Source organism: Nanorana parkeri, unplaced genomic scaffold (genome assembly GCF_000935625.1).
Source record: "Nanorana parkeri isolate BGI_ZX_2015 unplaced genomic scaffold, ASM93562v1 scaffold3597, whole genome shotgun sequence".
In the NCBI taxonomy this organism is placed as follows: domain Eukaryota; kingdom Metazoa; phylum Chordata; class Amphibia; order Anura; family Dicroglossidae; genus Nanorana; species Nanorana parkeri.
In genome coordinates this window covers 5,462-17,246 of record NW_017309865.1, presented here as the reverse complement: position 1 = coordinate 17,246, position 11,785 = coordinate 5,462, and the positions used below count along the sequence as shown (strand labels likewise).

At 46.4% G+C, this 11,785-nt stretch overlaps 3 protein-coding genes across 3 annotated transcripts in view; all 3 read left to right on the top strand.

Annotated features, from left to right (window-relative positions):
• The first annotated feature begins 207 nt into the window (after window positions 1–207).
• LOC108803315 (gastrula zinc finger protein XlCGF7.1-like) lies at window positions 208–3,250 on the top strand. The gene is made up of 3 exons (XM_018575165.1): window positions 208–601; window positions 1,046–1,219; window positions 3,159–3,250. Exons 1-3 carry the CDS (start codon window positions 208–210, stop codon window positions 3,248–3,250), a joined length of 660 nt encoding a protein of 219 aa, XP_018430667.1.
• A 3,135-nt stretch (window positions 3,251–6,385) lies between these two features.
• LOC108803314 (gastrula zinc finger protein XlCGF57.1-like) lies at window positions 6,386–7,805 on the top strand. Its single transcript, XM_018575164.1, has one exon. The coding sequence runs from the start codon at window positions 6,386–6,388 to the stop codon at window positions 7,754–7,756; it is 1,371 nt and encodes a 456-aa protein (XP_018430666.1). The 3' UTR covers window positions 7,757–7,805.
• Window positions 7,806–10,116: 2,311 nt separating this feature from the next.
• LOC108803313 (gastrula zinc finger protein XlCGF57.1-like) overlaps window positions 10,117–11,785 on the top strand; it is a 4,423-nt gene continuing 2,754 nt past the window's right edge. The window contains exons 1-4 of the mRNA XM_018575163.1: window positions 10,117–10,145; window positions 10,481–10,577; window positions 11,089–11,211; window positions 11,389–11,530. Coding sequence (XP_018430665.1) covers window positions 10,117–10,145; window positions 10,481–10,577; window positions 11,089–11,211; window positions 11,389–11,530 — 391 coding nt within the window. The remainder of the gene's footprint in view (window positions 10,146–10,480; window positions 10,578–11,088; window positions 11,212–11,388; window positions 11,531–11,785) is intronic.

The window sequence follows — 11,785 nt, the reverse complement described above, 5'->3', positions numbered from 1 at the left end:
GTTCTTGTCCATCATATTTGACTCCTGAAAACAGGACATTCACAAGACTTTTAAAATTGTTCTCCAACAGATGGACGCCGTGTCCAGAATACCTCAGAGGAACATCCGATTTTAAATCCAGAAGATGATGACATCACACAACATTCTCCAGGAGTGAATCCCATTACTCATAAGAGACATCACAGACCTTCCCATTCACGGAGGTCAATGCATCCCTCTAATTCTGAGGGATCTTCTGAACAATCACAGACTGTTACTCCAGATGTCCATTTGAGATCTCGCAGAGCAGAGAAATCAACAGATCCACCTAATCCCGAGAGGTCCTCTTCAAGCCAAGAAGGAGATTACACGGGAGAGTGCCCATTGTCGTGTTTGGGGTGCGGGAAATCTTTTAAGCTGAGATCCGAACTTCTCATACATCTCAGATCTCACACGCGGGTGACTTTTACATGTTCAGAGTGCGGGAAATCGTTCAATGAAAAAGACCAGTTTCTTGCCCACCAGAAAAGTCACAAAGCTGAGCGCCCTTATGCTTGTTCAGAGTGCGGGAAAAGTTTTACTGAGAAAAGTGTACTTCACACGCACCAGAGAATCCACACGGGTGAACGTCCCTTTTCGTGTTCAGAGTGCGGGAAATCTTTCATTCAGAAAGGGGCACTTGTTACGCACCAGAGAATTCACACCGGTGAGCGTCCTTTTTCATGTTCAGAGTGTGGGAAAAGTTTCACAGAGAAAGGAAAACTACTGGCACACCAGAGAAGTCACACGGGTGAAAATCCTTTCTCATGTTCAGATTGTGGGAAATCTTTCAACGAGAAAGGAAAACTCCTTAGGCACCAGAGAAGTCACACAGACGAGCGTCCTTTTTCATGTTCAGAGTGTGGGAAAAGTTTCACTGACAAAAGAGCACTACTTATACATCAGAGGATTCACACTGGTGAATATCCTTTTGCATGTTCGGAGTGTGAGAAAAGGTTTACTCAGAAAGCGCACCTTCTTAGACACCAGAAAAGTCACAAGGGTGAGCGCCCTTTTTCCTGTCCAGATTGCGGGAAAAGCTTTACTCACAAAGGAAACCTAATTACGCACCAGAGAATTCACACAGGTGAATTTCCTTTCTCATGTTCGGAGTGCGGAAAATGTTTCACCCAGAAAGTACACCTCCTAAAACACCAGAGAATTCACACGGGGGAGCGTCCTTTCGCCTGTCCAGAGTGTGGTAAATGTTTTGCAGAGAAAGGAAAACTAATTACACACCAGAGAAGGCACACGGGTGAGCGTCCTTTTTCATGTTCAGTGTGCGGGAAGAGCTTCACCGAAAAAAGCGCACTTCTTTTACACCAGAGACGGCACACAGGTGAACGCCCATTTTCATGCTCGGAGTGCGGGAGAACGTTCCTCGAGAAAAGAAACCTTATATATCATCAGAGAATTCACACTCGTGAGGGCCCTTTTCCATGTTCAGAGTGCGGGAAAAGTTTTACACACAAAGGAAACCTAATTAGGCACCAGAAAACACACACTTGACGTTGATGGACGGAATGTGGCATTAAACAGTTTAATTGCCCCCCCAGAACTCATCTATGATCAATGGGCACAGCCCAGTAGCAGGGAAACTCTACCTACCTGTGGAGTTACCTACCGGTTTGTATTTCTCTGACCTCCACTGATGAGGTCTTCCTGCTACACTTCTAGGCTCTGTTGCTGTCTGTTTCTGTTTCCTCCTGAAGAATTCTGCCCCCAGTACAAAATTCATCCTAAATTGAGAATATTCTAACAGCATGATGGCACCCCCATGACATGTACATTGGTATCTTCCCGGTATACATCCTCCAGCACACCCAGCAAATGCACAGCATCCTCCCAACAGTGTGATGGCCTCCTCAGTGCACAGAGCTCACTGATGGAGGATCGATGTTCCCACCCTCCCCTCCAGGGCATGTTCCCATGTACTGCAGGTCCTCTTGTGTTTACATGGCATGTGCTGAACCTCCAGGTGACCAACATCTGAAGGAGAATCGATGTTCCCACCCTCCCCCTCCAGGGCATGTCCCCATGTACTGCAGGTCCTCATGTGTTTACATGACATGTGCTGAGTGCTGAACCTCCAGGTGACCAATATCTGAAGGAGGATCAATGTTCCCACCCTCCCCCTCCAGGGCATGTTCCCATGTACTGCAGGTCCTCGTGTTTACATGGCATGTACTGAGTGCTGAACCTCCAGGTGACCAACATCTGAAGGAGGATTGAAGTTACAACGCACAAAGCCCACTGCACCCAATCAGATGTTGTCCTACACCCATAAACCTTCTGGCTGCTGCTTTTCTCTACTTATTGGTCTGATCCATAAATTATTAATACACTTTTTTGTTTTGTATCTTATTGTTTGAAGTTGTTATCAGGTTTGTCTGTAAAAAAAAAAAAATCAATACAACTGGACTCGCTGTATTTTCCTTGAAGACGCTTCGCTGGTCATCCAACCAGCTTTCTCAAGTCAGAATGAGAATGAATGGAGAAAGCTGGTCGGATGACCAGCGAAACGTCTTCAAGGAAAATACAGCGAGTCCAGTTGCCTTGATTTTGAGATGAATGGATGAATGAGAACCTTCACAGACACAATACAGCTTGGCCTTATTGTATGATAATCACATATTCTTATTCTTTTGATGATGATGATGATGATGGACATTAAAGCTCTGCAAACAATCTTCTGTGTCCTGTCTCTTTCTAGTTAGTGATTAAAGATGTGAGCAGGTCATAGAGATAAATATTCTACGGGTACATGGAGCCACCACAGATGCCACATAACACTTCAGCCTTTCCATCATTTTCCGTTCCTGGTGTCCAGCCATGGCAGCATAGACATGGAAGTAGCCCCGCCCCTAACTACCAACAGGACCGGTGATATATACAAGTGTTTTACCGCCAGGGCACCAGGAAAGGAAAGTTATGGGAAGGTAAGTGCTCTTTTTTCCTGGTGCCTCCATTGTAGCATGCATCTGGCAAATGACAGAGAGTTATTCCAAAGATGAATTTATTTAAAGGGTAGGTGAGAAGATAAAGCTCTCCTTGAAGGCTCCTCAGTCCTAAGTAGTGCCGGGTCTGCCCAGAAATGAGATATAAACCATGAATCAGAGGACCATGTGGCTGCTCTGAAGATAGTTTCTACTGGAACATCTCTAGTGGCCACTCGGATGAGAAGTCTCTGGTGGATCTTCTACGAAGGAACAGCCCATGGGCCACCTTGTAGGCCACGCTGAGGAGATTGCCACCACAACTTTCAGGGTCAAGTTCACGATGGTGCAATCCTCAAATGGAGGTTCAGAAAGGCACCAAAGGACTGATCCCATGTAGGAAATAGGTTCCTTCTTCAAGGACGGATCCTCAAGAACTGTATGATGACAATGGGAGAGAGTTGGTACCCCTGGCCGTTTTCATTCAATTCATGAACCACCCAAAAGGAGTTGAGAGCAAGGGTTTGGGTTAGAAGGACATCCCGAGAGCAAGTCAGATGTAGGACATCATATAGGTAGTAATGGACACAAAGGCCTGCATCTCCTAGGACAGAAATCAGGACCTTCATGAAGGTTCTGGGTGGCAATCCAAAAGCTTGACATGCGAACTGGGTAACCACCAACGCAACCCTCAGGAACCTCTAGATGGGTTGTGTTGGTGTCCATGTCCATAGACAGCATCCAATCCCTGCGTTGGACAGACATAATTATTGTTTGGAGTGACTCCATTTAGAACCTTCCAACAAGATGTACCTGTTAAGTCTCTAAAATCAAGGAGGGTCCTCCATCCAACCAATCCTCCCACACCACTTCCATAGAACCCCGGGAAGGTGGTAGAGCCTAGTGTGTCCTTCTTCACGGGGGTGGTGGTCTGAAAGAGATGTCTTCATTTATGTGGGTCACCTACTTGTAGATACTGTACATTATATATAGGAAGAATGGACCACAGGGAAGAGATTCAAGTTTTCAAGAGCAACGTGGGTTGCAATTTTCCCATTGTCCATAAGGTGGCAATCTAACTTATTTAAAGAACGCACAGCTACGAAGGCACAGGCAGGAAATTCCGGGTAAGAGGACTGTTGGGAGGAAGAAGAGAGGAAATATTGATGGAACTGGCAGTGGAGGAGGTAAGAAGATATATTATAGACCAGATACATCCTAAATATAGAGCCATTTATCTGCAGAGAAGAGTGTCCAGAATAGATCACATGACTTCATGAAGGAGGATGGAGAAGGACCAAGGTCACATGACTGAGAGGATATTGGACCTCACCCTGGAGATCATCTACCTGCTGACCGGAGAGGTGAGGAGGATTCTTGGAGGTCACATGACATCACTCGTATCCGTATTATTGAGGGCTCGTTCACATTTTTCGCAACTCTTTTCTATGTGGGGTCTGCAACGAAAAAATGTAGACTGTAGAAATGGCGGCCACTGTGAAAGAGGCTTTGAAGGACAAACCTATCTGGGGGTGATAAAGAGGATTTAAGAATGTCGGAAATGTTAATTGTTACTTTATCTTCTCACAGCATTGTAACTTAGTGAAGAATATATCTGGTGAGTCATTAACGCCCAGCAGATGTCTTCAAAAGATTGTAGCGCCCTCTAAAATGTCGCTATTCAATTTAGAGATACGTGGACTGACTCGAGTCCGTTCTGTCCATGAGTGTCGGTGTGCTGTTGCTGATCCAAGGGGACCGGTAGCTGGAACCAACAGGTAGGAGAACCCATTTCGTATTCAGCGGCTCCTTCGGGGGTGAGCGCTACACGATCATCAAAGAGTGTCCACCTCACCGTCTGACAACAGAGGAACACAGAGCCAAGAAGATCCTAGAAGTCACCAAGAAGATGATGGAGCTGCGGACGGGAGAGGTGGGCGGTGCCGGGGATTCTGGGACATGATCCAGGAACAGACAAGGGGCGTGTCTGGAGGGTGACTGTATCATTGTGTGTGTCAGGTTCCTATAAGGTGTCAGGATGTCTCTGTCTATCTCTCCATGGAGGAGTGGGAGTATCTAGAAGGACACCGGGATCTCTACAAGGACGTGGTGATGGAGAATGCCCCGCCCCTCACATCACCGGGTAAGAGGAGAGAGCAGTACGGAGGCTCCGCCTACATCCCCCATCATCTGATACACACATAGAAACAATGTATTCAGTCAGTGTGTGTGTTTCCTACAGATGGATCTAGTAAGAGGAACCCACCAGAGAGATGTCCCCGTCCTCTGTATTCCCGGGATTCCACACAGCAAGATCTCACCATCCCCCACCAGGATCAGGTAGGTGGAGTTGGGCAGATGACATTCTTCTTGCTTGCCTCTTGCTATGAATGTTAGATTTTACAGAAAGTATTTTCAATATTTTTGGGGGTTTAGAGTGAAGACCGGATTCATGTAAAAGCTGAGATAAAAGAGGAAGAACAAACGTGTGTGATGGGTGACCAGCAGCCTACGGAGGATGTTGAAATGCCTACAAAAAGTAAATTGGAGCAATCCTCCTTAGATATTGTCACAGGTAATGAACAATGCGGCCAAAACTATTTACACTTTCCTTTTAATTTTAATATCTGGGTCTGTGTCAGTCACATAATTTCACAAACTCCGTGATAGCAACACCGAGAACTTCACATCTTTCAGTAAGGAGAAAACAGAGGAATCTTAGGTGATGACCATAAAAACATCATCGATGGATCTCCTCCACAACCACATTTTTAATATCTATCTCCATTCCTCAATATAAGGTCATGTGACCAACAAATGAGGAGGAGATACTGTACACCATATGAAGGTCCATCTCCATTCCTCAATATAACGTCATGTGACCAACAAATGAGGAGGAGATACTGTACACCATATGAAGGTCCATCTCCATTCCCCAATATAACGTCATGTGACCAACAAATGAGGAGGAGATACTGTACACCATATGAAGGTCCATCTCCATTCCTCAATATAACGTCATGTGACCAACAAATGAGGAGGAGACACTGTACACCATATGAAGGTCCATTTCCATTCCTCAATATAACGTCATGTGACCAACAAATGAGGAGGAGATACTGTACACCATATGAAGGTCCATCTCCATTCCCCAATATAACGTCATGTGACCAACAAATGAGGAGGAGATACTGTACACCATATGAAGGTCCATCTCCACTCTCACAGTTACAATGTCATGAAGGTATAATTGGATCTGTAACATTATTTTCGGATCTTTCTCACCTACAGATGGACTCTATGCTGGGAAGAGGAATACCTCTGAGGGACATCTTATATTTTCTCCAGAATATAATGACCTCAAACATTCTCCGTGAGTGAATCCCATTACTCATAATACCCATCACAGACCTTGCCATGCAGAGACATCAATGGATCCCTCTAATCCTGAGGAATCTTCTCATCAATCACAGACTGTTACCCCAGAAACCTATCTGAGATGTCAGAGTGCGGAGAGATCAACAGATCCATCTAATCCCGAGGAATCTTCTTCAAACCATGAAGGAGATCACGCAGGAGAGAGTACATTGCCTTGCACAGTGTGGGGGAAATCATTCACTGAAAACAAAGCACTTCTTAGACACCGGAGAGGTCACAAGGACAAGCGTCCTTTTTCATGTGCAGACTGCGGGAAATGTTTCACCAAGAAGAAAGTGCTCCTAATGCACCAGAGAATTCACACGGGTGAGAGACCTTTCTCATGTTCTGAATGCGGGAAATACTTTTCACGCACGGCAGACCTTCGTATACACGAGAGAATTCACACAGGTGAGCGTCCTTATTCGTGTACAGAGTGTGGGAAATGTTTCATTCAGAAAGGAAGCCTTCTTATTCACAAGAGAAGTCACACAGGTGAACGTCCTTTTTCATGTTCAGAATGTGGTAAAGGTTTTACTGAGAAAACAAACCTTCTTAGACACACAAGAACACACACAGGTGAGCGCCCTTATTCATGTTTAGAGTGTGGAAAATGCTTTGCGGCAAAAAAAGCACTTCAAGTACACCGTAAACAGCACACAGATGAGAGTGCTTTCCAGTGTTCAGAATGTGGCAAACATTTCACTCAGAAAGAAAAACTTATTTCACACCAGAGAATTCACACAGGTGATGGACCTTTTACATGTTCAGAGTGTGGGAAATGTTACACTGAAAAAGCAGTTCTTCTTAGACACCAGAGAATTCACACAGGTGAGCAACCTTTTTCATGTTCAGAGTGCGGGAAAAGTTTCAGTGAGAAAGTAAATCTCCTTAGACACCAGAGAATTCACACAGGTGAACATCCTTTTGCATGTTCAGAATGTGGGAAAAGTTTTGCTGAACAAAGTGCACTTCTTAAACACCAGAGAACTCACACAGGCGAGCGTCCTTTCCCATGTTCTGAGTGCGGGAAAAGTTTCACTGTGAAGCACCATCTTCTTCAACATCAGAGAATGCACACCGGTGAGCGTCCTTTTTCATGCCCAGATTGCGGGAAAAGTTTCACTGAAACAGGAAGCCTAAGTACTCACCGGAAAATCCACATGGGCGAGCGTCTTTTTTCCTGTCCTGAGTGTGGCAAATGCTGCACTCAGAAAGAAAACCTTCTTAGACACCAGAAAACTCACACCGGCGAGCGTCCTTTTTCATGTTCAGAGTGTGGGAAAAGTTGTACAGAGAAAGCAAACCTTCTCAGACACCAGAGAATTCACACAGGAGAACGTCCTTTTTTCTTGTCCAGAGTTCGGGAAATGTTTCACTATTAAAGGAGACCTTCATAGACACCAGAAAGTTCACACACGCGAACAGCCTTTCTCATGTACAGAGTGCGGGAAAAGTTTTAGACACAAAACAAGTCTGACTAGACATCAGAAAACACATACCCGCTGATGCTGTTGACAGATGTATAGTGGCTTATCATATACTGATGTGAAATGTATGCATTTCAGCAGAGGGAACAGGAGACCCTCATAGGGATCACTGTCCTTGTGCAGAGATCTTATCCCAGGGGAGAAATATAAGAAGCATCCGAAAGGTTTATCTCTCCAGCAACTACCAGGTGCAGAAACGTGACCTATGGAAGGTGTGACCACATCTTAGGAATGTCTTCTCTTCTCTATTTCCAGGAACAGATCTTATTCCGTAACATTTATTACACTTCAGGAAATGGATCTCTTCTCTACTAAGACTTTGGTCGTTCCATTCGCTGTGGTTTGTAAAGTGCGGGAGAAGCTAACGGATTTCTAACCAATTCTTTTGTTTTCAATTAAACAATTACGTCAGTCAAATAAAATGTCCGTATTATTTTGTTATGGAATAAATGTGTGGAGAGAGAGAGAGAATATATACATACACCGATCAGTCGTAACATTGTGACCACAACCCTTAATATTGAGTAGGTCCCCCTTCTCCTGACCCCTCCAGGCATGGACTCCACTAGACCTCTGAAGGTGTGATGTGGTATCTGGATGACCCCCCTAATATTGAGTAGGTCCCCCTTTTCTTGAGCTGTGCAGGCATGGACTCCACTAGACCTCTGAAGGTGTGATGTGGTATCAGGATGACCCCCCTAATATTGAGTAGGTCCCACTTTTCCTGACCCCTCCAGGCATGGAATCCATAGATCTCTGAAGGTGTGATGTGGTATCTGGATGACCTCCCTAATATTGAGTAGGTCCCCCTTGTCCTGACCCGTCCAGGCATGGACACCACTAGACCTCTGAAGGTGTGCTGTGGTATCTGGATGACCCCCCTAATATTGAGTAGGCCCCCCTTCTCCTGACCCATCCAGGCATGGACTCCACTAGACCTCAGAAGGTGTGCTGTGGTATCTGGCACCAAGCCATCAGTAGCAGATTCTCTAAATCCTGTAAGTTGTGAGGTGATCGGACTCCATGGATCGGACTTGTTCTTCCAGCACATCCCACAGATGATCGATTGGTTTGAGATCTGGAGGCCGAGTCATCATCTCAACTCGTTGTTGTGTTCCTCAAACCATTCTTCAACCATTCCTGCAGTGTGGCCGGGCTCATTATCCTGCTGAAAGAGGCCACTGCCATCAGGGAATACCGTGTCCATGAAGGGGGCGACTTGGTCAGGGACAATGTTTAGGTCGGTGGTACGTGTCAGAATGACATCCACATGAATGGCCGGACCCGAGGTTTCCCAGCAGAACATTGCCCAAAGCATCACACTGCCTCCCCCGGGTTGTCTTCTTCCCACAGTGCATCCTGGTGCCATCTCTTCCCCAGGTAAGTGACACACACGCACCCAGCCATCCACATGATGTACATCAGACCAGGCCGCCTTCTTCCATCGCTCCGTGGTCCAGTTCTGATGCTCACGTGCCCATTGTAGGGGCTTTTGGCGGTGGACATGGGTCAGCATAGGCCCCCTGACCGGTCTGCGGCTACACAGCCCCATACACAACGACCTGCGATGCTCTGCGTGTTCAGACACCTTTCTATCAGAACCAGAACCATGAATCTGTTCTCCAGTATCTCTTCTATTGGATCTGACTACACAGGCTAGACATTCCCCTTCCTTGTCCATCAATGAGCCTTCCCTCCCCCCGTCCATCAATGAGCCTTCCCTCCCCACGTCCATCAATAAGCCTTCCCTCCCCACGTCCATCAATAAGCCTTCCCTCCCAACGTCCATCAATTACCCTTCCCTCCTCCCGTCCATCAATGAGCCTTCCCTCCCAACGTCCATCAATGAGCCTTCCCTCCCAACGTCCATCAATGAGCCTTCCCTCCCAACGTCCATCAATGAGCCTTCCCTCCCCCCGTCCATTAATGACCCTTCCCTACCCACATCCATCAATGAGCCTTCCCTCCCCCCGTCCATCAATGACACTTGACCATCCATGACCCTGTCACCGGTTTTCCTTCCTTGGATCACTTTTGGTCGGTCCTGACCACCGCAGACTGGGAACATCCCATAGGAGCCCCAGTTTTGGAGTTGCTCTGACCCAGTGTTCCAGCAAAATAATATTTTCACATTAATCCACTCCGGCAAGATAACGCACCCTCGAGGGGCCATTTGCTTCGGGCCGCCTACATATAGGACAGTTGAACAAAAAATTTGGCAAAGCCAAACAGGTAAATGACATAATGTATTCAACATGAAGAAGGAATTCTTCAATGGGAAGAGGTCCAAGAGTTGCAAAATACAGAGGCTGCAATCTATTCATTGTCCACAAGGTGGCAATCTCACTTAATGCAAATGGAGCGCAAAGACAGGAAGTGATATAAGGTTAAGACAGGAATTTCTGGGTTAGAGGTCTGGATACATCCTAAATATAGAGCCATTTATCCAACTGTCCATTCCTGAACCCCCCCGGGGAGCAAGGTTCCTGACAGGGGCAAGGAGGACTTAGGTCCACCTACCCAAAGGTCGGGGACCCCTCTCCTCGTATCCTAGTGCAGGTGAATCCCAAACCCAAGTGGTTTTCTTGCACCCCTGGGACGCCACCCCTTTGGGCACAGCACCGCGGGGCCTCTGCGCGCCCCGCACCCTCCGGCCAGACCAGAGCAGCACCCATCCCCATCAGGAGGCATTAGTGCAGAGGAGTTCCCATCGCAGGTAAGGAACCCCCCAAACATCCGCCTTCACTCCAGAGAGTACCACGTAACCATCCCCCCCAACAGGGCGGCGCTCCTCCCCTCCGAAAACTGATAAGAACAGATGCTACCCTTGATCTTAGCCAAAAAGGCCGAGAAGCTATGCCGACACATTTAATATAATATATTGAATCCATAGCAGCTGTAGAGGTCAGAACTAGAGGAAAACATAGTCCATGGTGGGGAAACCCCCAAAAAGTCTCAATTTCTATTTTGTCTACACAGAGGGTCGCCCTGCCCTGACCATCCGACCAACAAAACAAATGAGGATGGAGGAGGACCGGAGTGACATTGCAGAGAAGATATTGGACCTCACCCTGGAGATCATCTACCTGCTGACTGGAGGGGTGAGGAGGACTCTGGGAGGTCACATGACATCACTCTGATCTCTATTCATAAAACACAGACCTGACCGGAGGGGTGAGGAGGATTCTGGGAGGTCACATGACATCACTCTTGGTCTTTTATTTCAGACACTGCCCCCTGTGAAGTCGTCTGACCAGCTGACCATTAAGTTGCCTCCACTTCTCTCACTGACAATTGACAGAGACAACAAGAAGATTCGAGAAGTCACCGAGAAGATGATGGAGCTGCTGGTCAGAGAGATGTCCCCGTCCTCTGTATTCCCGGGATTCCACACAGGAAGATCTCACCCTCCCTCAACATGATCAGGTCTGTGGGAATGGGTATCCCTGAACATAGAAGTGTTCTGAACTCTTTGTTGTCTTTTGTTATGAATGCAAACTTTTTACAGACTTAATTTTGGGGTTTAGAGTGAAGAACGGATTTATATAAAAGCTGAGATAAAAGAGGAAGAAGAAGAGACGAGTGTGATGGGTAATCAGCAACCTACGGAGGATGTTGAGAAGAGCTCAGAAAAGAAACTGAAGAAATCTTCCATTGATATTGGCAAAGGTAATGACTACTGAGCCCGAAAATGTTGACATTTTCATTTTACTTGTATGAGGTATGTAGTTTGACCAAAAATTCTTGAGGAGGAGATACTGTACACCATATGAAGGTCCACCTCCATTCCCCAATATAACGTCATGTGACCAACAAATGAGGAGGAGATACTGTACACCATATGAAGGTCCATCTCCATTCCCCAATATAATGTCATGTGACCAACAAATGAGGAGGAGATACTGTACACCATATGAAGGTCCA

Excerpts from the sequence above, each read along its gene's own strand:
- LOC108803315 (XM_018575165.1), top strand. The coding sequence starts at position 208 with ATGCATCCCTCTAATTCTGAGGGATCTTCTGAACAATCACAGACTGTT. Across the intron at positions 602-1,045 it reads GCACCAGAGAATCCACACGG|ATTGCGGGAAAAGCTTTACT; the intron begins GTGAACGTCCCT and ends TTTCCTGTCCAG. Across the intron at positions 1,220-3,158 it reads TTTCGCCTGTCCAGAGTGTG|ATAGTTTCTACTGGAACATC; the intron begins GTAAATGTTTTG and ends GCTGCTCTGAAG.
- LOC108803314 (XM_018575164.1), top strand. The coding sequence starts at position 6,386 with ATGGATCCCTCTAATCCTGAGGAATCTTCTCATCAATCACAGACTGTT.